This window comes from Mollisia scopiformis (assembly GCF_001500285.1).
Source record: "Mollisia scopiformis unplaced genomic scaffold LY89scaffold_9, whole genome shotgun sequence".
In the NCBI taxonomy this organism is placed as follows: domain Eukaryota; kingdom Fungi; phylum Ascomycota; class Leotiomycetes; order Helotiales; family Mollisiaceae; genus Mollisia; species Mollisia scopiformis.
The window spans coordinates 236,617-261,451 of record NW_017263589.1 but is presented as its reverse complement, the minus strand read 5'-3'; the positions used below and the strand labels follow the sequence as shown (position 1 = coordinate 261,451).

At 46.3% G+C, this 24,835-nt stretch overlaps 10 protein-coding genes across 10 annotated transcripts; 7 read left to right on the top strand and 3 right to left on the bottom strand.

Moving 5' to 3' along the window:
* Window positions 1-268: 268 nt before the first annotated feature.
* LY89DRAFT_498857 (uncharacterized protein) lies at window positions 269-1,353 on the bottom strand. The gene is made up of 2 exons (XM_018207947.1): window positions 784-1,353; window positions 269-733 (listed from the first exon to the last, which is right to left on the bottom strand). The coding sequence occupies exons 1-2, from the start codon at window positions 1,003-1,005 to the stop codon at window positions 338-340; spliced, it is 618 nt and encodes a 205-aa protein (XP_018072906.1). The 5' UTR covers window positions 1,006-1,353; the 3' UTR covers window positions 269-337.
* A 725-nt stretch (window positions 1,354-2,078) lies between these two features.
* LY89DRAFT_732109 (uncharacterized protein) lies at window positions 2,079-2,917 on the top strand (the record flags this gene model as incomplete). The annotated part of the gene is made up of 3 exons (XM_018219648.1): window positions 2,079-2,137; window positions 2,185-2,250; window positions 2,302-2,917. 3 exons carry the CDS (start codon window positions 2,079-2,081, stop codon window positions 2,915-2,917), a joined length of 741 nt encoding a protein of 246 aa, XP_018072905.1.
* Window positions 2,918-5,193: 2,276 nt separating this feature from the next.
* On the bottom strand, window positions 5,194-7,812 carry LY89DRAFT_780601 (alpha/beta-hydrolase). The gene is made up of 4 exons (XM_018222398.1): window positions 7,362-7,812; window positions 6,875-7,282; window positions 6,242-6,755; window positions 5,194-6,166 (listed from the first exon to the last, which is right to left on the bottom strand). The coding sequence occupies exons 1-4, from the start codon at window positions 7,521-7,523 to the stop codon at window positions 5,391-5,393; spliced, it is 1,860 nt and encodes a 619-aa protein (XP_018072904.1). The 5' UTR covers window positions 7,524-7,812; the 3' UTR covers window positions 5,194-5,390.
* Window positions 7,813-8,872: 1,060 nt separating this feature from the next.
* LY89DRAFT_582628 (uncharacterized protein) lies at window positions 8,873-9,115 on the bottom strand (the record flags this gene model as incomplete). The annotated part of the gene is made up of 1 exon (XM_018209174.1): window positions 8,873-9,115. A coding segment is annotated over one exon (243 nt), but the record flags the coding sequence as incomplete, so codon positions are not given.
* Window positions 9,116-10,518: 1,403 nt separating this feature from the next.
* Window positions 10,519-12,296, top strand: LY89DRAFT_683495 (acid protease). The gene is made up of 2 exons (XM_018214714.1): window positions 10,519-11,419; window positions 11,467-12,296. The coding sequence occupies exons 1-2, from the start codon at window positions 10,791-10,793 to the stop codon at window positions 12,191-12,193; spliced, it is 1,356 nt and encodes a 451-aa protein (XP_018072902.1). The 5' UTR covers window positions 10,519-10,790; the 3' UTR covers window positions 12,194-12,296.
* Window positions 12,297-13,308: 1,012 nt separating this feature from the next.
* Window positions 13,309-14,980, top strand: LY89DRAFT_780599 (uncharacterized protein; the record flags this gene model as incomplete). The annotated part of the gene is made up of 4 exons (XM_018222397.1): window positions 13,309-13,350; window positions 13,392-13,524; window positions 13,621-13,918; window positions 13,975-14,980. 4 exons carry the CDS (start codon window positions 13,309-13,311, stop codon window positions 14,978-14,980), a joined length of 1,479 nt encoding a protein of 492 aa, XP_018072901.1.
* Window positions 14,981-16,795: 1,815 nt separating this feature from the next.
* LY89DRAFT_732105 (uncharacterized protein) lies at window positions 16,796-18,311 on the top strand (the record flags this gene model as incomplete). Its single annotated transcript, XM_018219647.1, has 5 exons — window positions 16,796-16,850; window positions 16,975-17,224; window positions 17,282-18,095; window positions 18,153-18,183; window positions 18,235-18,311. 5 exons carry the CDS (start codon window positions 16,796-16,798, stop codon window positions 18,309-18,311), a joined length of 1,227 nt encoding a protein of 408 aa, XP_018072900.1.
* Window positions 18,312-18,958: 647 nt separating this feature from the next.
* On the top strand, window positions 18,959-20,682 carry LY89DRAFT_667630 (uncharacterized protein; the record flags this gene model as incomplete). Its single annotated transcript, XM_018212988.1, has 4 exons — window positions 18,959-18,974; window positions 19,062-19,199; window positions 19,303-19,624; window positions 19,674-20,682. The coding sequence occupies 4 exons, from the start codon at window positions 18,959-18,961 to the stop codon at window positions 20,680-20,682; spliced, it is 1,485 nt and encodes a 494-aa protein (XP_018072899.1).
* Window positions 20,683-21,210: 528 nt separating this feature from the next.
* On the top strand, window positions 21,211-22,494 carry LY89DRAFT_732103 (uncharacterized protein; the record flags this gene model as incomplete). Its single annotated transcript, XM_018219646.1, has 3 exons — window positions 21,211-21,250; window positions 21,392-21,602; window positions 21,660-22,494. The coding sequence occupies 3 exons, from the start codon at window positions 21,211-21,213 to the stop codon at window positions 22,492-22,494; spliced, it is 1,086 nt and encodes a 361-aa protein (XP_018072898.1).
* A 743-nt stretch (window positions 22,495-23,237) lies between these two features.
* Window positions 23,238-23,951, top strand: LY89DRAFT_780598 (uncharacterized protein; the record flags this gene model as incomplete). Its single annotated transcript, XM_018222396.1, has 3 exons — window positions 23,238-23,286; window positions 23,358-23,607; window positions 23,753-23,951. 3 exons carry the CDS (start codon window positions 23,238-23,240, stop codon window positions 23,868-23,870), a joined length of 417 nt encoding a protein of 138 aa, XP_018072897.1. The 3' UTR covers window positions 23,871-23,951.
* Window positions 23,952-24,835: the final 884 nt, after the last annotated feature.

Below are 24,835 nucleotides of genomic sequence, written 5' to 3'. Positions count from 1 at the left end.
CACACTCATGTTACCACCTTCAACGAGTGCAACGAAGTATAAACTTCTACAATACAACACACTTTTAACTAATCTGGCTACCTTACGAACTCGATTTCTCGACGCTGGTAAGCGCAGGAACGTGATTGAGCCTCGACATCGAAGCTACAGAGCGAGGCGGCTCCCGCGACATTTGAAACAAGACATTAACCGCATATAACGTATGAGCCCCCCTGTGCTGCGAGAGAAGAGGACCCTTTGAAGAGAAGCCTGGCCCAGTCGTCTACTCAGAAGGCTATCCGAGGAGGAAGATTTGCCAGGAGTGGTTGATTTGTTGCATGCTCGACATGCAGGCCGCTCACAGAGGTGCATGCATGCCTTTCTCGCCACTCTCGCAGCATCCGACTCTGGAGTAAGCACCCCGCTTACTGCATCGCTTGACAAGCCAGTGTGTAGCAACGCTAAAGATCATGGCGAGACATAGGCCCCATGGGATCAACCCAAGCATGATCAGATTGGCGTTGACTTTCTGCGCCATGCCGAAAAGCGTCGCTGCTGTGAGTGTCACGCTGAATATGAGTTTTTGGTATCTGTCTTCTTCTTGTCGGCGGTATATGAACGAAGATACCGAGCAGCCGAGGAGAAGACATGCTCCTAGCATTAGAGTGGGTGGTGGGTCGAGTATGAGGCTTGATAACCCATCGCCTGGATCTGGCAGTTGCACTTGAGGTACTGAGTCGGGAAGAATGGTATTCTAATATGCTTGTCAGTTGCAGACGCCATAATGTCTAATCCAAGACAAACCCTATCCTCATAACGAAGTGTGTAGGCTGAGCAGATGAGAGAGCAGTAGAATGCGAAGAGAAGCTCCCAGCAGGTAGCAATGCCGCCATGTGGACAACGATTGCGTCGCAACTCGACAACGAGATCTGACGAATATGATTCTGCAGATGAGCCGTGAAGACGGCGTGAGAATTTGGTAGTACGACTTGATGGTTCAACTGTAAGGTAGAAAACGCTTCCCATGGTGACTTTGGCACGACTGCTCAACACCGCAAGAGCTCAATCTTTAATACCCACTTGAGGCTTCAGCGAAAAATCCGAGGCTGAGGATCTCTTGATATAAAGAAGCTGCAGCTTGCAGTCACAGTCTCCTTATCCATTCCATCATAGCCCAGTCATCGGGAGACATTGCCTCGAGGAGGCTACAGTGCACATCAGCTGGGCGCAATGATCGGCTATAGCGGGGTTTGTTGTAACCAGGTCAAGCGCAGGTGGCCGGTTTCATAATTCTCGGTGAGCCAAAGTAGAAGATGCATTCCTCGCGATGGATGGGCTTATTCTCATCATCGGATTTGGCCCAGGCAGACTGGTCGGGCCTCAACGTATCGAAGGCATTCTGCAAGGCTGATGCCCAATGACTTAGGATGTTGGTGAGCAAGGTCCTTCACCGAATTCGGCCAATCAGGATCAAGGATACCGGGGCACAGTCAGCGAGGCTGAATTTGCGAACCAAGGCAAACATGTTGTTCGCAAAGATACGAGAAATTCTAGAAACATAGAGAAAGCCATTGGATTTTGGTGGGATATGAGCCAGGGCGTTTAGGGCATTCTGAAGCCTCGAATCCTAATATTCCACAATCTTGACCACTCCGACCAATGAAACTGCTCAGGGTTCGTGGGTGAGTATCTTGGGGAGTGAGCCTCCAGGAATGCCCACATTATGCATAGATACCTAACCCAAGGGATTAAGAGAGTCCGAGATCCGTTGAGTTCACTGAGCCTCTTAAAGTCAATCGTGTTCGGGCATCGATTGAAAAGCATTAAGGCCATTCTCCCCAGACCCATCCGGAACCCAATGCAACTTCTATTCGACCTTTCGTTCAATCATCTAAACCTTTGCTTTCAACCTAACGACGCTGTCGAACAACTCGTTCCCCAAGATCTGAATGACCATTCAGTGAATATTGCAGTGACTTTCTGGGATCATGAACAGACAGTATTATCCAAGGGAAACAATGGAAAGCTTTTCGCTCACTAGGGTCTCCATGAACAGAAACTTCCAAAGGATGATCAGGATTGTGATACCCCTAGGATGTATGTCGCCAACATCGATAGCATCTCCGATTCTTTTCGAATACCGGAAACTATGGTTGATGTGAGCATCTAATCTACTCAAACGAGGTAGCTTGCTGATAGTGAAAGCTCTGTGCTGGTCTTTTTTCTTTCCACTGGGGTATTTGTGGCACAATACCCAGAGGAAATGAAGACGTAAATCAAAGTCAAACGCAGAAAGAGAAGTGAATCGCTGACGAGACCCAGCTACGGGCCATTCACATTGGCATTTGCTACTTTCTTGGGATTTGCAGCATATTCTTCGGCTCGCACTCCACTTATGGACTTGGTGCCGTGGCTTCCCATGATCGTTTGGCTCTTCGTCCTCTTGACGGTATACTTTCTTCCCAGGCTTCGTGAGCTCTTCGCCCAGCCACTCGACCCGGAAGATGCCATGGAACAAGGCCGTCATCATCCCGTCCACAGGATACCATTGGATGATGTCCGTATCCAACCCAATGTGAATCGTCCTGGGAATGATCCAATGGAGCTGGAAGAATGGCTCAGAGGAATGGATCGCAATTCCGTCCCAGGACTTCCTGATGATCTTAGTACCCAAGGGAGTGATATCGAGTTGCCTCAACACTCTGAAGCTATGGCAGTTGCCTGGCGAAGAGCAGTGCGCATGGGCCGACAAGGCCTTATGACCGGTGGACTTTCCCAAACCTCATCGGACACACCATATCCACATAACTTGAACGTTGACGTACACGGTGGCCACTTTCAAAACTCGGACGATCGTTTCAACTCACCTTCCTTGAGTCCAGCTGCAAGCAGCCTTCCGTCAATAGGTGCGGAATCAGACACTCCATTGCTGGGGTAGCGATGTTGCTACTACCTGCTTCGCAGCAAGCCAATGTGGATGCCTCCGCTATCACCAACGCTGCAGAACCTATCCTCGTATCTTTGTTGATGTCCCTTGTCCACCACATGAGGATAGATCATACGTTTCAAGAAAACCACTTGCATTCCCCGGTATATAATTTCCGCTCTGGCAGCCAAGCCATTGAGCCGCCCTAGGAGGAACAAACAGAACTCCAGATACATCCACAGGGTGGATATGATCAGAATCCAGCAAGAAGCATGTGTACCCGCTTGGCCATGAAGGGAGTCTAAACCATCGGGACCATTCTCCACCCCGTAAGCGCATTTTGTAATACCCTCAATCTAGATCACAGCTACAGCATCAACCGACAAACATGGAACCAGTCCACCTTTTGATACCATGAAGAACCGGCGTTACTCCTTGGATGTTCGTTCCAGCAGCGGTTGCTGAAGTATACCTCGAATGGTATATGTTTGCTTTTCTTTTTTGTACTACTGTTATTACCAAATGGTCGCGATCATTTTGTCCTGGCCCGAGACACGTTGCGGGAGCCTTGTCCCTTAGAAAGACACCAGGATCCGGACGCTTGCTTCTATCGGGGTACCATAGATAGTGCCCTTCTGGAGCATCAGCTACCTTGGCCAAGAGACGGAAAGAGGGAATGGGTCGCCCGGTGGTCGAGGAGGTAGGAACAACATAACGATTAAGATGTGGTTGCTGAGTTTCTTAGGATCATCCACCCACCTACCCGCCCGTCGAGCCGCGGTAGCACGCTGGCATCCTTGTTCCATACGCCGCGATCTGGCATATTAGAGGTAATCGCAGGTCGGTGTATATGTTATATGACCTGGGATGTGTTCATGTAGCTATGCCCCAAGTCTGCCCATGTTGTCTATAGCTTGTAGCAGCCCGACGCCAGCAGGAGCTCTTGACTTCATGACAGATCTCTGGTCACCGACGTGTTCGCCGCAACCTTTTTATCTGCCGTAAAGGCCATGTAATTATGTACATTCGAGGATAGTGGGAGGGGGCAGGTCGAGTGCTCGATAAGGCTGTATGAGATAGAGCAAAGGTGATCTCAGGTTCGCGGAGATGTCAGTTGAGATGTTCGTCGTGTACATAGTCGCGCCATTTCCGCGTTGAGATTCGAGATGCGGCCATCAATATATTTGTCGTTGGCTGTGCTGCTCGTGTGTATTGTTGTCATTGTGAGGCTGGGGCTGTGAACGCGTGAAATCAGAGTTTCTTCTGACTCCAGTGATGCAGTGGCTGAAGCAGCTACGTGATAAATGCAGCGCGTCCGAAACTGAAGGCTTTCGAAGGAGTTTCCGTTGGTGCACGCCATTGTGAGAGAAGAGGTGGTAGATTGACAGATGAGGTGAAAAGTGCCCAACAGCTTAGATTACATAAGCGTTCTGATGTCCTCAAGACATTCACAACATCTCATTCACTTCAAATGATAAAAATCTGTTGGAAGCCTTGAATTTTCCCAAAGGACTTGAAGTCTTTCATGTTCTTGAACCACTCTGTCATCATCGCATGAAGACATACTTAATTACGAGGGAAAGCCGTCCTCAAGATGCACGCCCCTTGTCTTTTTCTTTTGACATTCCCTCTGCTCCACTTCTTTCGTTTCTACTTGCTTCTACGTTCAACAAAAGATCTAGCATCATGCCTTGAGCCTTACTTGAATTTCGTCATAATTAGGAGTCTGCACAGCTCAAGTCATTTGTAAAATGGGCTGGCGCTTGGGGTTGTATCCTTTGGGGCCTAGCAGGGTTGGAAGAAAATATATAGTCAAGGCGCGCAAAAAATTTGGTTGACAACTGTGTATGTGACCACTTTGTCTTTGGATTTAGTAATTTTGTTTTGCATTTGTCTTAGTTTTGTCTAATTAGGTTTTTGCATTCTTTAGCGTCTGAAGGTTCTTACGGCTTCGGTCAAATAGTTCAACTCTAGGCCCCTCATTTTTTTAGGTCCCGGGGTGTAGGCTTAGAACTTTTTACACTCGACATAATATGTCAAGTATTTTGGTATTTGGTGTTCCCCAACACCACCAAATAGAAGTGGCAAGAGAATGCGTATTCAAAGTTATCAAGGTACACTTTTAGCGTTCTTCTTCGACTTTCGTCCCAACCTTCAAACTAGGATGACGGCTACGCACACAAGAAGCTGAAATGGACTCCTTGTAGTTACGCTGCCTTCGCTGAGGTAGCGTACCCTCAAGAAGACACAAGTGGATAGCTAGAGGACCGTGCATATGCCAACGCAAATCCCATGGCACAATAGAAGAGTGATTTTCATATAATAATGCGTGCTCACTAGGATGACAAAGAATAGCCCTTTCTCGACATCGCAATACAAGACTAATACTATGAACCTTGACAGCTTCCTTTTTATCATCCTTAAGTCATTCCCCCATCCCCATCTGCGTCAATCTCGCTTGTCCCAACATCCGTTTATCGTGTGCTTACAATTCAACTTGAACTGCAACTTTCAGGCGCTCGGAATTCTGCGTTTTGAAAGCCACCGACCCCTCTTCTCCCCTCACACTATCTGTCTTCACCGCATCAGCAACCAACTGCGCCATTGTGTTCCAAAACTCGCAGTTGCCCTTCGAGACTTGAGTATCCGCTCCCAAACGAAAGAACGTAGGGTTAATGAACTGTAGCCCAATCCTCATCACATCTTTCAATCCTTCTTCATCGTCAGAAGTCACCTCCCAATTTACGAAACGACCGCCAAGGAGGTAGTTAGGATCACCGGCCAAAGCATGTCCCGCAAAGTACGTTTGGTATTTGTTGGCAATGGGGACCAGAATTGCACCTAAGAGATCGATGAGGTACTTCGGGAGGTTCGAAGCTATGCCTTTCAGGAGATCGGCAATATTGGCCTCGCGATTCCAAACCAGGAGCAACAACTCAGATCCGTGAAGAGCAGGTGGGACTTCGTACCGTGAAGAATAGATTTGTGATGAACCTTTGTAAGCACCATAGAGCTGATAATTGTTGCAAACAAATGTCGAGTCTCGCAACAATACTCTCGTGCGTGCCTGCTGGTCATCATATGCAGAGGATGGGTATTGCAGTTCGATGAGTTTCCTCACTATGGCAAGCGCATTACCTGGGAAGGCGTACCCCACGAATTCCGAGAATTGCTGTTCTGTTTGGACCCAGTCGGCTAAGAACATTTGAGCTTCGTTGAAATCGTGAGCCAGCATCATGGAGCTGATGCTGATATGTTTTCCTGGTGTTGACATCAGTATCACATAGACATAGGGTGGAAAGAGCGTCGAGGGAACAGAACGAAAGATTTGCACACCTTGTTTCAAAAGGTTAGCTGGGAGGTCTGGCACCAGATCGCCATCGACAGCCGGTCCGAATGGAAACATTCCCTGGACCAAACGGTCGCTGACAATGTGCTGATTAGCCGTCGCCAACGTCTTGTTTTCCGCATCTCTCAGGCATTGGAGAGTATTATCGGAATCCGAGCACCCGGCAGCATCCGCAAAAGAGTCAAACGTTTCCTGCAAAGTTCCTCTCCGATCGTACGACCACTGGAATGCCGTACTCCATAAAGCAGCCCTTTCGAAGAGAGGTGCTTCATTTTTGGTCCCTCCATACGCGGTCAGGTGGTGGAGAATTGAGCCTGCACCAGCAGAGAGTCCCCACACATTGACCGCATTCTTATCACCGCCGATCTGACCGATATATTTCTGGACCCAGTCGAGGAGTAGTCGTTGATCGTGCAGACCAGCGTTCGGTTGAGCATTTTCCTCCATGTACTCACCAGCCAGGAATCCATAGGCTCCTAGTCGGTAGTTACCGGTCACCCACTGTAGGAAGTTAGTAATTGCTTTCATCAAATGATGTAAGATGGAACTCGGTCGGGAGCCCAAAGATGACATATATGAAAAGAAGCCAAGAGAAGGAATGAAAAAAAGGGGATGGTTACAATGACACCATTGTCCGTGTATTGACGAACGCCTGCTCCATCATATGCGTTGTACGGTGGACCATCTTCTACATCAAACGTAGTGTTCTTCCCGCCAAAAATGTAGGCGCCACCGAAGATCCAGACAACGACTGGGATCTTCTCGCCGGCCTCAGGATCAAGAACCCATGCGGGGACGTAGACATCTAGGAAAAGACAGTCTTCGGATTGGGTCTCGTTTGAAGGAGGTTCAGGGAAGTCTTCGAAAATGTGTTTGGACTTTGAAGGAGCTGCCTGAATACAGTTTGGACCCCAGCTGCTATCTTGGATCTTGCTGCTGTCTGGTATGGCATCAGGATATTCGGGTGCGGCGAAGCGGAGGTTACCAACGGGCGGCTTTGCGAAGCGGACGTTGTTGAAAAGAACAGTCTAGACATATGAAGGTGTCAGTGAAAGCAATTTGAGGGAAAAATACGTAGGAAAAGAGTCTCTATGGATCTTCACTGACCTCTCCATCTGCTCCATACGGCTTCCCCTCATAGGTACCCCAGGGGAGAGTCAGCTTAGGAGTAGCATTGTTATCAAAACATGTAACTCTCTTGCCAAATTTGGCATTGGTTGTCAAGATGAGAGAACTCAAGAGGAGAGGCAAGATAGCTGTGTGACGCATCTTGTGGGTTTTTTCAGGTAGGATCAAGTGAGATGAGATTCTTTGGATGCTGAGTATTAGAGCCTGTGGTCATACAGGCCAGCTTTATTGAATCTCTCAAACGAACAAAGTGCCTGATAGGCTCCACTGCAATCATGCAAGGCTTGTTCGGCGATGCATTGCATTTTATACACTCACCACATGCATTACTTCACAAACGTCATGCTTTTCTCAAGTTCTCTCGTGGAAAAAGTAAAGGGCCTCGCCTTAGTCACAAAAAAGGCAGTGTTTCGTTAAACTTCAAATATTTACACCGTAACTGTTCAATGGGGCGCTTCGATTTACTTCGAAAAGAGTGTCCATATACTCCTTGGCAAACTCTTTATTGAGATGTCTCAAGAAATCAAGGAAATCTTACTTATGCACAATCCGGTAATGTATGACCTTGGTTGAAAGATCCAACATGCAGGTCGAAGACGCAAGGTAGAGACATAACACAGTTACACGACCTCCAACTTTGAGAGCGGGCTCGGCAATGAGTAGATGTGGCGAACGCCCTTTGGGGATGTCTTGGGCGGACTAGCCGTTCCCGAAAAAGCCATTGGACAACAGATCAAGCGGCAGACGAAGATCTTGACCACTGCAGCTAAATGGTCTCACTTCGACATCTTGGGTAACGCCATACAACGAAGCGCATACTGTATGCAAGCTTCGAAGAATATGCGCGCAGGTGGTCGCAAATGATCGATCTCATCGAGTGTTAAACGCCGCAGCGGCAAGCCACATCTAGATTTCATGCTTTCTTGACTCTTTTACCCCACATCTTGCCGTTTATTTCAGCAGTTGAGATGGAAGTATCTTGATGTATGATGGAAATGCTATACTCTACTCAAAGTAGTTCAATGAATTGTCTCTTGTAGCATAAAGATGAATAAAATGACAGAAATTATTCGTGGACCCTAAAGTGAGGGGTGGTTGCGCAACGCGGGGTTCTCTGTTGTTGTTCCGGCCCGTCCCGTGGCGCCCCTCGACAAATCACAAAAGATTGTCATACCAGATCTACATTGCATCTGCAGTGCGATCTCTCAGCTATTGTCTCAGTTAAGGAGTGAATACTCCAAGCTATGGGGCTCGAGCAAGCTGGACCACATCATGTGGGACTTGCATGCTAACTACTCAATTATAATTGGCATGCACTGTGGTAAGGAAGGGAAAGAAGCCCAAGAATGACGGGTACGGGCATTCGGGAAAGATTGATCCTAATGGCTAAAAGCAATTCTATTCGTCTTACAGCATAAGCCAAGAACTTGAGGTGTCACAACTGAAACAGATTTCCCAGAGCTGATCAATTACAACTTTTCATCCATCCACTAGCTCAATGTACGAGGCTTGTCGATGCACTTGGAGAGATGTGTCGTCACAACGTGAAAGGCAACTTCTCTCACCTTACTCGCTGGACATTCCGCTCTGGAAGGTTTGCTATGCTTAGACGCTTTTTCTACTTGGGCACGGGGCAATTGTTCGTACATCACTCCCTCACTAGCGCCAACAAGGCTTCCGATCATCCAGGTCGAGTTTGGACTACAAACTATTGAAATCATGCCTCCAACCTGCCCAGAATCCTCAACTGATCAGCCATATATGACTCAATCTCGCCTCTCCTGTGTTCCATTCTCGACGGACGACAGTGGGGTGAATGAGTAAAACAATGCTATCCCTCCTCTGTCATCTTTAGCATTGGTGAACACCTCTGTCATGATAGAGCCCCACTCTCTAACAACTCTTGTACCCGTGTACTGGCCATGGACTTCGAAGCATCTTGACGCTTCCATACAAGGTGGAACGTTGAAGTCTAATCGAATTACCCACGCTGGTCAACTTCACAATCCGGCCAGATCAACCGCTTGGCAAGTATGGCTTGGGTGCTTGGATCAGAAGTATCGGACCAAGAACGCTCACGGAGCAGAATCTTCGAAATTATTCTAGCGTGACAGCATCAAGTGGTGCAGTGTGGAACGAAGACGTCGACTTGTAGCTTGGCCGTCTCAGCATTTGCAAACATTTGAATTTGCGAGACACCCTCGTAGCCTTCGACAGTACTGACGCGGCTCAATATGGATTTGAATGGGCGGAAAAGTATACCTTTGGGAGGCTTTTTGCTGGTGCTTATGAAGTTTCTGACGCAAAGTTGACGAGAATATTTGTTCCTCTTGCAGCGTATTTCGCCCAAGACTCGAGGAGAGCAATTGTCTCTGGGGCTGGAGGCCGAGGTTTGAGTACACTGAGCTTATATTCGAATAGGAAAATATAGCACCAGGAGTGGCAAATATCTCAGGTCAAGATTGCATTGTAGAAGCAGGAAATTATTGATTGAAGGGAAAGAATGTCAATGGTTGAAGCTGTCTGAAGGGGCACAAAAGCTTGGCATCCACGTGACTCTGGTTTAGGCTGAAAACAGTTAGTCTGCAAAATTTCAACCTCATCAGCTCGAAGTCTTCTTCATCCACATTTATGTAAACAGAAGTGTTCATTTTCAAAGCTCGCTTGCGCTCTTTCCAAGTATTCATGGTGATGCTTTATCTTCCCTATGATCAGATATGTTTTGCCACACCTGTGATCTACGTCATCGGGGCTGGCAAAGCCCTCGCTGAACCTCCATCCTGAAGTTAGGAGCAGGTTCCCCCGCATTCCCTTTTGTATATCTCCACAATACCACATGGACCTCGCCTCGCTCATTCAACGGAGCAAATAATTTCCATTCAGGAGGGACGCATGAGTTTCACGTGGCCGCTCCATTAATCCCATATGGAGTTTCTCTCCGGCACCGACGGCCAAAGCAAAGGTCATCATCGGTCAATCGTTGTCGCAAATGGAAGGTGTCGTACATGTGAGATGATGCGTACGATTTCAGTATCCAATGAGGCGGATATTGTTGCCGCTGTTTCTTATCTATTCATGCAGGAACCGATGTTAGTCAACATGGATGCCGGTACCGATCCCTGTAGAGTGCGCGTTGTCCCCGCATTCTCTATCATGAACAAGCTTTCTACTCGGCAATTGTGGCTTGAAGAGGCAACTGGATGAAAGAAGATGCGAGTTTCGATGATCAATGCAGCTATCTTATCGGAGTTGCGCAATTGAGTTTTTTGTTTTCGTGCAAGAGTGGAGTGGTGAGGATGAGCATATATCCTGCAGGCTGTCAAGCCATTCTCAATTTTGTATTCTGTTTGCTGCCCGTCAGGCTTCTTTACATACGTAACTTGTCTGAGAGTTTGAATCAAGACCGTCATGTCTGCCCTTTCAATTTTGCTCGTGGGAGCTTCACTTCTGGGATCCTCCGTAGCCGCAGGCTCCTATTCGATCTCGGCTGCAACTGCTTCATCTGAAGCTAGTGAGCTCACTGTCTCATCACATGTACTTGAGCTCAGCCGGAAGACTTCTGCCAAAGGTTACAATGCGAGAAGTGCTGCATTCCTTCTGGGCATGTCTCGAGCAAGCAAGATCACAGTATCAAATCATACCTCAATACTCGAATCGCTCTTCATCGGAGAAGAATTTGCCACCAATATTACCTTTGGTACCGAAACGTTTGAATCGATTGTCGACACTGGATCCAGCGACACTTGGGTAGTCGAAAGTGGGTTTGAGTGCGTTGATGTAGAGACCAGTGCACCAGAGACGGAGGCATACTGCGATTTTGGGCCAGTCTACAATGTCACGGACTCATTCCAACAGATTCCAGACGAAAACTTCAATATCACTTACGGCGATGGAGAATTCTTGACTGGTGTTGTTGGATATGAGACAGTGACTCTGGCGGGCATTACAGTCAACCAAACCGTTGCTCTTGTCAACTATGCAGCATGGGAAGGTGATAATACAACGTCTGGTCTCATTGGCTTGGCGTACCCTGCACTGTAAGCAAGTTTCTCGGTGTCATCTAGGCCGTACTAATTTTCAACAGCACAAGCGCATACGCCGGCACAGACCCCACGCTTGACAACTCCGCAACCGGCGAACAAATTCAGTACAGTCCAATCTTCAAGACCATGTACACAGACGGTCTCGTCTCTCCCTTGTTCAGTCTCGCTATTCTCCGCGACATCTCGGGAGACTCTGGATATCTTGCTCTCGGAGGTCTGCCTCCTGTCAACATCAGCGGGGATTTCACAAGCACACCAATCTTGATTACCAACATTGAAGGCTACCTTGAAACATACGACTTCTACACCATCAATATCGACGGCATAACAATCGACGGAAGAACTGAGCGAGGATCAAGCGGTGCCACACAGTATATCGTTGATTCCGGCACCACGCTGAACTACTTCCCAACCAGAATCGCTGATGCAGTCAATGACGCTTTTGTCCCGCCTGCAATCTATGACGAAGATGAAGGTGCTTACATTGTGGACTGTTCCGCCACACCTCCAAGCTTGGGAATAGTGATTAACGGGACGACGTTCTACACCAATCCGCTTGACATGATTCTGCTTGCTGGAACAGACGAGGCCGGAGACGATGTTTGCATTACAGGTATTGATGATGGAGGAAGTGATGCCGCGGAAGATGTATACATTCTAGGAGATACGTTCCAGAAGAACGTCGTTACAGTCTTTGATGTTGGGGCAGCGGAGTTGCAGTTCGCGGCAAGAGAGTATTATCCTAGTAATGATCCAGTCAAGGCTTAGCGGGGTAACGGCAACGAATTCATGTAGGAAAGAGCTAATGTCGTTCGTTTCTTGTATATACTGAAGATGAAGTAAAGATTCATGATATGAAATTGTATTTACACCTTGCAGAATTACTTATGACGTCAACAAAGTGATGTTGCCACTGAATGATTTCTCCTATTATAAGCGATGCTTACTCAGCATGCAAGCGACGATTCAGGGGCAAGAGACGGAATGGAGGCACTTCAATCTAGAAGTCTGACACACTAGCAGATGTCCTAGTCAAGTTTAAGTAGCATGTCGAAGCAAAGATTGCTTCTGTAACCTTCGAATGTCTGACGTGGTCAGAGGACTTCGGCTTTTGATTTTGGTCGCATAACTGTGTAACCCGGGATCGCGACTTTAACCTTGCGCAGTGTTCGAAGCGACAATTGAACTTTGCATATAGAAGAGAATATTGCGGCGATTCGTTTCTCTATTCTTACGAAACAGCAAAAGCTAATTTCCTGTAGTGCAGCTTGCTTGCCGAACCCTTCATGAACAAGGAAAGGATTTATGGGCCCTGTATTGTAATGCGAGCTATTGGCGGGAAGTCTTACACTTACAGATTCCAAGGATATGCTAATACTTATGAGAAGGATACACAGTTGGAACAACTGGTCACTCAACATCCAGGTTATTTGCTAGTTTTGGCAGGAGCTGCCACATACTGGATCCCTTGAAGCATAAAATCTGTGGGTCTGATGAGTGGTTGCAACAACTCAACAACAGGAGTATTAAACATCTTCCACGCATAAGGTAGATGATTATGCCAAATACTCGAGATGCAGGCCTACCTTGAAGCTGGTCATGGTTCTGAACCCGAGGAGTCAAACTCATACGCCGATCTCCATAACCTCAGAAGCACTGCATTGCACCAACCTTCGTACCCGGACACTTCACTTTCCGAGTCTGCTCACTTTAAGCTATCATCACAGCAATGCACCCTAGAAGGTTATTGGAAGATGATGCAACTTAAGTCGTCTGTCATGTTTCCTTTGACAGGGTAGCAAGATCTGGGTAAACCAAAGCATACTAGGCATGACGGCAGGCCACACCATCATCACTTAGCTTCCAGATGACTTCTAACCAAAATGACGTATGGTGATATGAAAGACGATAAGAGTTTCCCCAGCGTGAGCCCAATCGGGAAAGGCGGCTAATTTGCGCACTTTAGCTCAACTCCGACTTGGATTTGAACAACCTATTTACCGCAAACTCAACTATCCTCCCTTCGAAAACATCCCATAAACTTCCTCGAAATACACAAAACAAGATCTACAGCATGGCTTCGATCAAGTCTCCTAAAGGTAAAAGAATCCATCACTAGATTGTCTGCACAAGTCAATTATTTTCATGATCGGGACAAAGTATCCTTGAAATCCACTTGCTAACAATATGCGCAGATACTGGACAGGAACCCAATCTTCAGACAATGAATACCAATACCAATAATCCACCGCCTGAAAGCGAGGCGAATGGACAGACTGAAGTCGAACGAGACAAATTGGACGACGAGAAATCCTCCTCTGAGCAACTTATGCCGGCAAGGATTCCTTACAACAATGGGTACGGTGACTTCTGCTTTGGGCGATGGGCACTTCGACGAAGGGTGTGTGATTGGACAGGAACTGTACAAGACCAAGAATTCTGGGAGAAGGGCAGCAATGGAGTTGTTGTACCTGAACTTGATGGCTTCAAGAGGTAAGAATCTTGTTATCTAGACAGCTTGAAGCTCGGCTTACTGAAAATTATATTAGAGATGGACCGTTCCCTTTCTTCAGTCTGCCTCTGCTTGTACGCGATATGATCTATCGTTTGCTTCTCGGCCCACTGTACGAATATGATGAGAATGACAAGACGAGTTACATCAGACTTTACGTAGAACAACCAGAGAAATCGCATGCCGATCGCTATGAGCATGGTTACGAACACTTCATAGGTATGGAGAGAAAAGCGTCCGCCGTCGAGTTAGATGACCCCAACTCCTCTACCAAGCCAGAAACAACAATCGAAGAGTATGAGCAACAGTTAATCGTCCACCGCCACAAATATGCTGTTCATCCTTCCCGGTCAACTTCTTATCAAATCGGGTTATTCCCTACGTGGCAGGGGGGAAGCTTGAAGGAGGAGCGTACGGACTCTTGGTATCTCGAGTGGTTACGAAAGCTTTCAAACGTATCCAACAAATTCAGACATGAGTTGGGACATGTATTCTGGACTCGAATTGCTATCGACGCCTCTCTGCCTACAATGCGCGGACCATACTCTGTTCTGCAACTCCTTCATGATCGATCGTCGATTCACGCTGGAATCAAAGACATTACCGTCAAAGTCGATCTCGAGGCGGAGACACAAGGCCTGGTCATGACCGCCGCTCTTGTTAACTTCAAAGAGCTCTGTGACTTCATCGGCGACCGACTCGTTCTCGAGACGTTCTGTGTGCAACTTGAAATGGAAGAAGACTCCCTTTCCGACATTTTTCGATCTGAGTATTTGATGGATTATCTTCAGCCGGGTCGACAATTACAAGTTAGGAAGCGCTTCTCCGTCCAATCCGCCATTTATCTCAATAATAATCATAAATCCCACTCTTCCGAAGAATGGGATGATTTTACGGAAAATCTACGGATGAAGTATGAAAAATTCATCACAGACGTCATGCTACCTGACACCCTGCGGTGGAAGCCAGCGACTGACGAGATGAACGTATATCTTCAATCACGCTCTGATAGTTTAGTCGTACCACCATCCTCGCTTCCATGACCTTCGGATGGAAACCGATATCGAATCTTCACATGCTTGGACAACTTAGCAACCTGAGAGAGCTTGTTAATTGGAATGCTACTATGAGGCTGGGTGTCGCGGGAGATCCGATGATGGGGAGCAGACATCGAGATACTTGTGCTATTGGCAGCTAAAGCTAGGACGGAGGGACAGAAGAAATGACACGTGCGCAGTCGGGTCCGCAGGATACATCTCAGAATTTGGAGAGGGCATTCATATTTTGTCATCCCTTCAAAAATTGAGGTGCGGCCATTGGTGCATTCTGTTGACATAGAAAATAAATAGTTCATTCGAAGCGAGATGAGCTTTCCAATACATGTGATAAAGTGATGATTCCTACATGACTAACAGGTACCCTGGAGTCATCTAGATATTTGTAATTACTTCTTATTGTGAGTTTTATGCCACCTTCTGAGAACGTCAGACAGATGTAAATAAATGACTGAAGTCTGTCTACCGTCAGCGAGGTTCAACTTTCCATCGAGTACGGGGAAAAAGTCGCACGCATGATAGCGTGATAAACATGAAGTATGTGAAGTGTCAAAAACACCTGAATTTGCTATGAAACTACCACCTGCACCTTCTAGAAGCTCTTGCACCAGCACTCAATACGCTAAATACACCAACTCTCTGAATGCTCTAGCTTTCTCTCTTTGAAAACACCTGCTCTCTTAAATGTACTTGCTTTTGGCACTATAGCAGAACCGATGGAGAAGGAAACGGGAGAGAAGTGTAAAAGAGCAGGATCTTATTTTCAAGGGCTGCAGAGTTGCCCTAGCCTAATAAAGGAGCGTTCAAGTATCGATTTTCAAGAAATAAAGTATCCACAACTCTACCCAAGCACTCCCACTTCTTACTCTACTCACGGGCACTTTTAATAAAGCTGAGATAACTCCATTTTTTGTTCCCTTTAAATCAACAACTTTTTGCGCTATCAAAATTATCATCCTTTTACATCACTTCTACGCATGTGCTTTAGTGTAATCCAAAATCCGGTGTATTTAGAGAGTACCGAGTGCTTAGTAGAACATTGAGTGCAAGTATTAGAGCTAGCTAAAGGAGTTAAGAGAAAATGCAAATAATTAGTATAGAACTTAGATTTCCTAGCAAATCAAAGCTTCTTTTGCATTTACTATTTAAGACTTTCACATTATTATTCATATGCCCTTTATATCCTAAGTTCTCACCGTACCTATTTGAAAATACTCGGGTATTCGGGTTTCAAAAATTAAGTGTATCCATACCTTGACCCGAGCCTCCCCACCAATTATTTTACTCACGAGCGTCCTTGATAAGGTTTAAGCAACTCTAATTTCTATTCCACTCAAACCAAACTTTTACACTCTAAAAATTCTCATCTTTTAGCATTAATTTTGCCATACTAAAAGTCAGATCATTCAGAGAGCTGGTGTTACCAAAGTGTTGGTGTAGTTAGAGTGTTGGTGTAGTTAAAGAATTAGTATAGTTAGAGTATTAGTGAAGTGAGTGCAAATGCAAGAAGTAATTAGAATTGCTAGAAGAAAACGCAATTAATAAGATTATAGCAAATTCAGTGCTTTTTGCACTTCAAATACTTCAAACTATCATATTGTTATAGTACGACATTCATGTCATAAGCTCTCGCCGTACAAGCTTAAGACAAGCGACTCGGCCGCACTGCCGACGGACCGACGGTTAGCGCTCTCTTTCTTGTCGATAGAAAGAGTTTTTATTTTGTTTACAACCTATGATTTTTATCCGAAACACCCTTCTCCTCAACAACGAACAACCTTGAAAGTTCAGAACATTAGCAACATGGCTACACCAGAAACCCCTCCAGTCACTTCTTGTGCCGTGCCGGGAATCGATCGTAAGTATTTCCTTTGAAGACTCTGCTACTTGAGAGGTTGAAGGTGCGCCCATGGAGATCTACGGGCGCACTTTCAAAAAAAAAGGAAAAAAGAGATTCCCCACTGTAGGCTAACTTTACACAGAATCAGTCTCGCAAGAAATCCCAGGTACAATTGAAAACCTTACAATGAAGTCCGAAATCGGAATCCCTGCTGGCGACGTTGAGTGTAAGAAGCGGAACTTCATCCGCAGGATCCCATATAACAACGGCTATGGCAATTTCGTCTTCCATAGATGGTTGGAAGATCCCGTAGATTGCGTCAGACCAAATTTCAATCTTTGGAGAGATGGAAGTTATGGAAACTCAGTTAAGGAGTTGGATGGATTTGAGCGGTTTGATGCCTGTTCATAAATGATTGATATTACAACCTAATCATGTGTCTCCATTAGGTCTGGATCCTTCGCATTCTTCAAGCTGCCAGATCTTATTCGCAAAATGGTTTTTCTACTTTTGCTCAGACCGCTATTTGAGTATGACAAGGACTCCGAGAAGAGCTTTGTGCAGTTCATCTTTGGAGAAAGCAGCGCCTGGGTAGGCAACGAACTCATGCTACTCACTAAGAAAGCAACACCAAAGCCATATTGGGCCGGATGGAGAATGGGGATTGACTGGCACTTCCTGGAATCCATTAGACAAGCCTCCAACGTGAACACGACCTTTCGAAAAGAGTTGGCAGATACTCTATGGTCAAGGACCGGAATTGCTACCTATGGCAATAATTCGTGGCTAGCTATCCCAGAAATTCTCCAGCAAAGACCATCTATCTGCGCTGGAATTAAGTATCTGTACATTGGACTAGACCTCAGCCGAGAAAGAAATACAGACAGTTTCGAAGACTGGTGTGAAAGCCTCTCTCAGCGGTTGATCTTGGAACGATTGACAGTCAAGGTCCTCATGGAAAAAGAGGACATCCCGAGGGTACTAAGCGAGTGGTTTCCCAACCTTGCAGCCGCAGAGACTTTGAATGTCACACAAAGCTTCACTGTTTCTGTCAGTATTCGACTTGGAGGTGAGAAGCCGGGTCAGATACTTGATGAGTCCGGATCTGGCATTAACGAACAATATCGCAAGGAGCTTGTGGAACTGATGATGCCTAAGAGCCTTCGGCCAAAAGTCTTCTTGTCTGCAACTGAGACATATCTTGAAAGTCGTCATCACATCACTTCGAACAATCCTCCTACTATGTCATCAGCACCATGCATAGTGATGTAAATCAAACGCTGCAGCCTCAAACTACCACCATGTTGCTGATGCAGAGAGTTCTGCGTAGAGATTCAAGAACCATTTCCTGGTAGGTAATTCTAGCTTCTCATTCCTTGCACCAAAAACTAACGTTAGACAGGCATTGACTCTTTCGACAAAATTTTCCTTCTCCGAGCTACCTATCTCGAGCGCGCGAAAGAACATAAAGGCACATAAGGGAGTGGTGGACTTGCTTGTACCAACTCTTCACAGCTCTCTTTTGACTTTCCACAGATCAGCAAGATAATTTCGAGATTCGCGCGAGATAATGCCTTAACGCTCTCCAGCAGCTTTCTAGTGTAGATTCTCTAGAAAATATATCTCTGTTTTCTCTTTGGAGCTCTGGTGGATGGGTATGAAGAATCCTAGGCTCTTCCCACGGTGGTATTCCTGGCTCTCAGGGCTGATTCTGTCTTGATTGCAACAGCGATAAACGGAGCCTGAGAGCACCAACTGTACATAAAGCAAACAAAAGCATAGCAAAGAATTTTCATGAAATAACTAAGCTCCGTCTGTGATACAATGTCTTGAAAGCGTAGTGTTTAACCCCTCTCACTCTCCCGAACGATGGAACAAAGAGATGAGGCGCTCTGCTGTATCTTCAATAACTACATATGTAAATGTACGACCATGAAGGAGAGTGAAAGGTCCCCATTTGAACTTGTACAAGGCGGCCGCTGGCGCCCTTTTCGTTAGGTGATTAGCGACCTTATTTACACTTCTACCCAGCTTCTCTTTCAATAGAGAATACAGTAGGACCACCAGCCCAATCAAAGTGACGTGGAGAGCGGGGGAAAACACATTACAATAGTGCAAGCACGGTCATGGACGAAGCGGAAGGTATGTTGTGATCGAATTTCTGTTCCGTTATGAAGCCCTTGTCTGGTTTGTTTCAGTTTTGTCACAGCTGCTAACGGGTCTCATGAGATCCAGTAGGAAAAGAAGACTTGCACGCAGCTGTATCGAGCGTCCTCGGAGAAGACTTTCTATCATCAGCGACTCTCATAGCATCCAGGGAAGTCACAGAGGAGCCAGGAGCTGTCCTCGAGAACCGTACGGAGCAAGGTACGTGCCTCGATATCAGGTTGGCAGGATCCATCAAAGCGCTTTGCGGGAATTCAGCTTTGCTTGGCATCTCACACCAATTCCATGCTGATATCCAATCTAGATTCAGCTTCGAGGAAAATCAGCAGCTTCCCAAGTCATGCAGCTGCAACCCGAATCAGGGCTGACAGTCCAGCTGGAGGTGAAGAGCAACGAAATCTTGAGTTTGCTACAGCAGACAAGAACGGTTCTTCTTCGTCTGTTGAGAGTGTGTTAGAGATCGAGAAAGAACCAATCTGTCAGACTACAGTCGCAAACAGCTTCAAGGTGCCTTACAACAATGGCTATGGAGACTTTTGCTTCGGCAGATTTATAGACAGATACGATAAATCGGCAGCAAGAAATGATAACAGTTTGGTTGCGCCGGAGCTGGATGGTTTCCAAAGGTTTGTATCCTTGCCCGCAGCTATCGAAATATATTAACAGGTAGCATAGAACAGGTCTTTTTCGTTATTTCGATCTTCCTCGCGAGATTCGACAGAGAATATTTCAATTCCTTCTTTGGCCCTTGTTCACAACCTGCGATAAGACCGGTGGCAGATACATCCAAATTCAACTTGAACGTAATCCCTATGCCATTGCAGAATCACAATATTCAAGGAGCGAGTATTCGGGCGATTTCAACTACTATTATTTGAGTCACGGGAAGTCATGGTTGCTGAAGGCAGAAATGGAGGACGGTCCAGCAGCACTAAAGATTATGGAGGAAGACTTCCTGATACAAAAAGAGATCTACAGCCACAAGCGCAAAATACACCCTGGTAGAGCTGGGTGCGTGTACAACGTCCTGATTGATCCTTGGGAGGTTACCGTACGCGGAGGTGGCCCAAACCGCGTTTTTCACGAATGGATCCGGCAAATCTCTAATACCAGCAGTGTATTTCGACAGGAGCTCGGAGATGTATTTTGGCAAAACACAGAAGTGGAACTAATAAATGAGGAATGTTTCCATGAATTCTTGAAAGACCGACCAGCTGTGGCCAAGGGTATCAGAAGGATAAGTCTCTTTGCAAGCCTGCTGGAAGGAAACGCCGGGCTATTCGCGGAGGTTTGTTCTGCAATAGGAATGCTTCCTGATCTCCGAAGCCTTAGGTTGGATATTGTGTTATACTCGGAAGACCTCGAACATATTCTTGCGGTGACGGACAGCTTTGCTGGAATGACTAGCAGTCGAACATTGCGTGTCAAGGAGGTATTTCATGTTAACCTCGCTATCATCCCAATGATTGGTAGTGGTCCGGATTACGGTCCATGTCTAGACGGATGTGAAAGCAAGGAGAAGGATCTGTGCCCGTCCTGCAAGGCCGTGCCTCTCATCAGAGAAATCATGATGCCCGATAGCTTGCGGGCCAAACCGCTTCTTACGAAAATGGACGCATACCTTCACCACAGATCGGAAACAGCAACGTCGTCTTCTATCGACCAAGCAGAGCAAGGAAACTGATTGTCTGCACCGAGGCAGTGATTGGGTCAGCTGTGGCATGAGCTGATTGCGCGGATGGGGCCTTTTAACACAAACTTCGACTTGGGTGCTAGCAAAGAGCAAATTGAGCTTCTGAAGATATCCGATGGACATGGCGCTTAATTCACAGAATAATTGCTTCTGCGAAGATACAAGTATGATCTAGTCTGTAGAGCAATAAATAATACAACGATTCAGATCAGTAGAGTTTTCTCTTCATAATCAATTCCCTCGTGACATCATAAGAGATCAAGGATCTGAGGTGTACCTTTCAATCCAGAGCCTTTCAACTCAGAAGAGAAACTAGGGTCGACTTCATTCTGCATGCCTTTCATTTGCGCTTAACGTTTATCCGCTTTATATGCGACTCATTTGCGACTCAATAGCACTTCAATAGCGACTCACTCAATCTCTAACCTTCTTCAATTAAGGCTCACTTTCACTTTCTCCAACCTTCTTCAACAATCGCAACCGCAACAACTCAGCAAACAGATAGACGAAATCAGCGCAATGGAGACCCCTGAAGCTCACGTCAAGAAGCCTATGCAAGGTACGTTCTAGCCATACAAAGCGCTCTTCACCCCACTTGCGCTCTTCACAATTGCGCTTTTCACTCTTGCGCTCGTCATTTTTGCGCCCTTCATTTCCGACCCTTTCTCCGACATCAAAGTCATGGCTAAAGTCCGCACAGATCTAGAACTACAGGCTGTCGACATTGTTGGTGCGGGAGAGGTACAACTTCTTGAAATTCCTCCTTCTACGTCACGAATACCTTACAATAATGGCTATGGAGACTTCGTCTTTGGCAGGTTGATTGATGGGAAGAAAGGAAACAAGGGACAGACGGACTTTGTTACTGGTAGTAATGCTGTCCCATTTGTCGAGCTTAACGGGTTCCAAAGGTACGTCTTCTGTTCCGTGATTACCACCCCCTGAATCTTCGACTAACTAAATCTAAGATCGGGCATCTTTCCCTTCAACGATCTACCCATAGAGGTGCGCCAAGCCATCATCGGTATGATGATTAAGCCCATGTTCTCCTACCGCGGGGTTCAAAGAACACCATATTTCGAAATTAAACTCTCCCGAAAGCGCTTCCAACCAGACTTGGCGCATCCTGACCGTCAACATGGCGAGTTGCACCCAGAAAGCCGGCCATGCAGGAGCCTCTATGCCTGGAGTGGTGTTGATCGGAGAGATCACTTGTTCGTGGATTGGGTTCGACAAATATCCAACACAAGTAATCAGTTCCGAAAGGAGCTAGGAGACGTTCTTTGGAAAACTTGTGCTATCGAAGCAAGTGGAGATCAATCTGACTTCCATGAGATCAAATATTTCCTTGAATCTCGGCCAGCTATTCACAAAGGAATTAGAATTGTGTCCTTCGGCATCAATCATCGCATTGACCTCAATCACCGAGAATTCGAAGCTTGTTGCTCTTCAATGGCGTTGCTACCAAGATTGTACAAGCTCGAAATCACACTTGATATCTCTGAAAACGATCTCCATCGACTTGGCCAAGGTCTAGATGGTTTCGTTTACTTGACTGCTTCTCGAAACTTGCAGCTGCTTCGGGTTTTCCACATTCGTTTGGACATCTCCATGGACTATGAGTTAGTGGACGATGAAGACGACGATGATGAAGGTAGCAATGGTACTGGTTATGACAGAGATAGAGAAGAGGAGCTCCAAAGCAAATATCTTCCCATTGTTGAAGATTTGATGCTACCAGCTCACCTGAAGTCATCACGACAACCTTCCGGTCCCACCAATCAATCAAGTGCGAGCTCTTAGGCAAAAACATTACTCGACTTCCTACTCTTCTCTCGAAACGACCACACTTTGCTTTGAGCCTCGAACATGGACATCGGTAGGGGCACAAAGCGAAGTCACTCAATCCTTAAGAGCACTGAATCTTCATTTCATTTTGCGTACTATACTCTTTCACAACCCCTCAACTCAAGAATGGAGGAAGGAGACGGACTCACGATTGAACCACAAGGATATTTGATAGGATAAGGGAGTGGAACAACCCTGCATAGTTGTTCTCATGATTTTTCTTGAGCATGGGAAGATTTGGTGGTCTGGTTTCAGCAAAAGCGACGAACTTCAATTGCATTGGTTTTTCCTTTACACTTGCGCTTGTTCTCTAGCATGGATCTCGTTCAACGAAAAGTAAATTTGCAAAATAATAGAAGAGCCCGAACACTCGTTGCTTTGTGATATCACAGTAAGTTTTTGAGTGTTAGGTAAAAAAACTCAATCGTGCGCTTTCACAAATTGTAAACGTCCTATGAATGAAGCTGTCCCGAGGCCACTTACCGCAAGATGCAAAGATGATCATTGCTGAATAAGGTTTGATGATATAATGTAGCCTTGTCGAGCCTGTTCAATTCGTTTAATTGGCCAGCATTTTGTGTCCGTCGCCACTGATCGAGGAAAGAATACTTCTTAGCCCTGAGCCTGATTATTTTTTGGTTAGGATCTACTTCAATCACAAACATTCTTCAGACCACAACAGAAGCAAAGCGCCGACAATGGACGACAATCCTTCAGAGAGCGCAATGCCTATTCCCGAGGAAGAAGGTAGGTTTCTCTTGATCTTATCGTCGACAAGCGTCGCCATTCTTTTGCGCCAGTACTAACCACGCAACTAGGCGCAAGATTGGCTTCAACCCATGGCACCTCCTCGGAGCTCCGCCATCCATCTTCTCCAACGGCCGGTGCTGCAAATCATTCCAACTCCTCGGAAGTGATTGGACTTCTAATAAGCAGCTCCGAAGTGCAATTGAAAGCAAACAACCTGATGGCGACCACGGCTAGAGTACCATACAACAATGGCTACGGCGACTTCTGTCTCGGTCGCATGCCGATAGCAGAGCGCCGAAAATCTTCTTTTTGCTATATGTACCGGCCCGCAGCTATGTGGTTGGAACACGGGTCCTGGAATAGCTGGAGAAATGAAGAATGAAGGATGGCAGCGGAAATACACCGACTGATAAATATGACATTACCCTAAGCATAGAATGCAAAAAGCTGACATTTGCAACAGGAAAGGTACATTCCCATGGTACGATCTGCCTATCGAGCTCAGGACCAAAATTCTTCGGTATCTGCTCGGGTCATACTTCCATGTGGATGCCAGCACAGATATGGAACTAGTTGAGTAGACCATTGAGCATCTGGCAAAGTTTGAGCCTCTCAGAGACTGGATGGAGAAGCGTAGGCTTTATAGATACATATCGGAAGTGGAAGATTATGAACACGAGATCAAAGATGATCGTATGGTGGTTCGCAGGGATATTTATAGGATTACGTTGGAGAGATTGCTGTCAATGTCAGACGAGTAGAAGAAACAACTACAGCGCCGTCAGGCACACCCTACTCGAACCGGTCAATACGATCTCCAGGCGAACGTCCAGAAGCAAATTCACCAAGCTCACGGTTTAAACAAAGACTGGCCAAGGGTACAGCCGGTGAGAAATCTGTCAAATGTCAGTGGTCAGTTCAGACACGGGTTGGGTGAAATCCTTTGAGCACACATCAAAATCAATGTGAAAGACCATGGTCCGGATGATTGTGGTACATGGAGCAACGCAGGACTTACTGCCTTTCTGGCTGACAGACCAGCCGTTGCTTAGGGAATCAAGTCGTTGAATCTCTGACTTGGAAGTGGAAGAGAAAATGGGCAAGGTGTCAGCGAGCTCAAGTCATTTTGCCAATATGCTGCAGATGTTATGGAACTGTAGCATCTTACCATAAACGTCAGAGTTCAATTGGAAGACTTCAAATATCTCATTTCACTGGAAGGAGAATACTCAGGAATAGAGGTTGTCAGATTGATCAAAGTGAGGAGATTTCGACGTCACCTTCGTCTGTTTGTCAAGTGGACGGGGAGAAAATCGAGCGGATCCCGACCCATACATAGAAGCTGGGTTGCCACGGCTTCGGGAGCTTCTAATGCTAGATACGCTTTGGCCAAGCTATTCGACTCCGCCACAGTAAGACGAATAGACCTTATACCTAGAAAAGAGACGCTTAGAAGATAGAGATCTTCTATTTTGAACCATATTGTGTTCGTATCTCAGCTTTCAAGCAATCATTGAATCAATGGGTGACTGGGAGTCTCTTGGGT

Excerpts from the sequence above, each read along its gene's own strand:
- LY89DRAFT_498857 (XM_018207947.1), bottom strand. The coding sequence starts at position 1,005 with ATGGGAAGCGTTTTCTACCTTACAGTTGAACCATCAAGTCGTACTACC. Across the intron at positions 734-783 it reads CACTTCGTTATGAGGATAGG|AATACCATTCTTCCCGACTC; the intron begins GTTTGTCTTGGA and ends CAAGCATATTAG.
- LY89DRAFT_780601 (XM_018222398.1), bottom strand. The coding sequence starts at position 7,523 with ATGCGTCACACAGCTATCTTGCCTCTCCTCTTGAGTTCTCTCATCTTG. Across the intron at positions 7,283-7,361 it reads CGTATGGAGCAGATGGAGAG|ACTGTTCTTTTCAACAACGT; the intron begins GTCAGTGAAGAT and ends TCATATGTCTAG. Across the intron at positions 6,756-6,874 it reads ACACGGACAATGGTGTCATT|TGGGTGACCGGTAACTACCG; the intron begins GTAACCATCCCC and ends AACTTCCTACAG.
- LY89DRAFT_683495 (XM_018214714.1), top strand. The coding sequence starts at position 10,791 with ATGTCTGCCCTTTCAATTTTGCTCGTGGGAGCTTCACTTCTGGGATCC. Across the intron at positions 11,420-11,466 it reads GGCTTGGCGTACCCTGCACT|CACAAGCGCATACGCCGGCA; the intron begins GTAAGCAAGTTT and ends AATTTTCAACAG.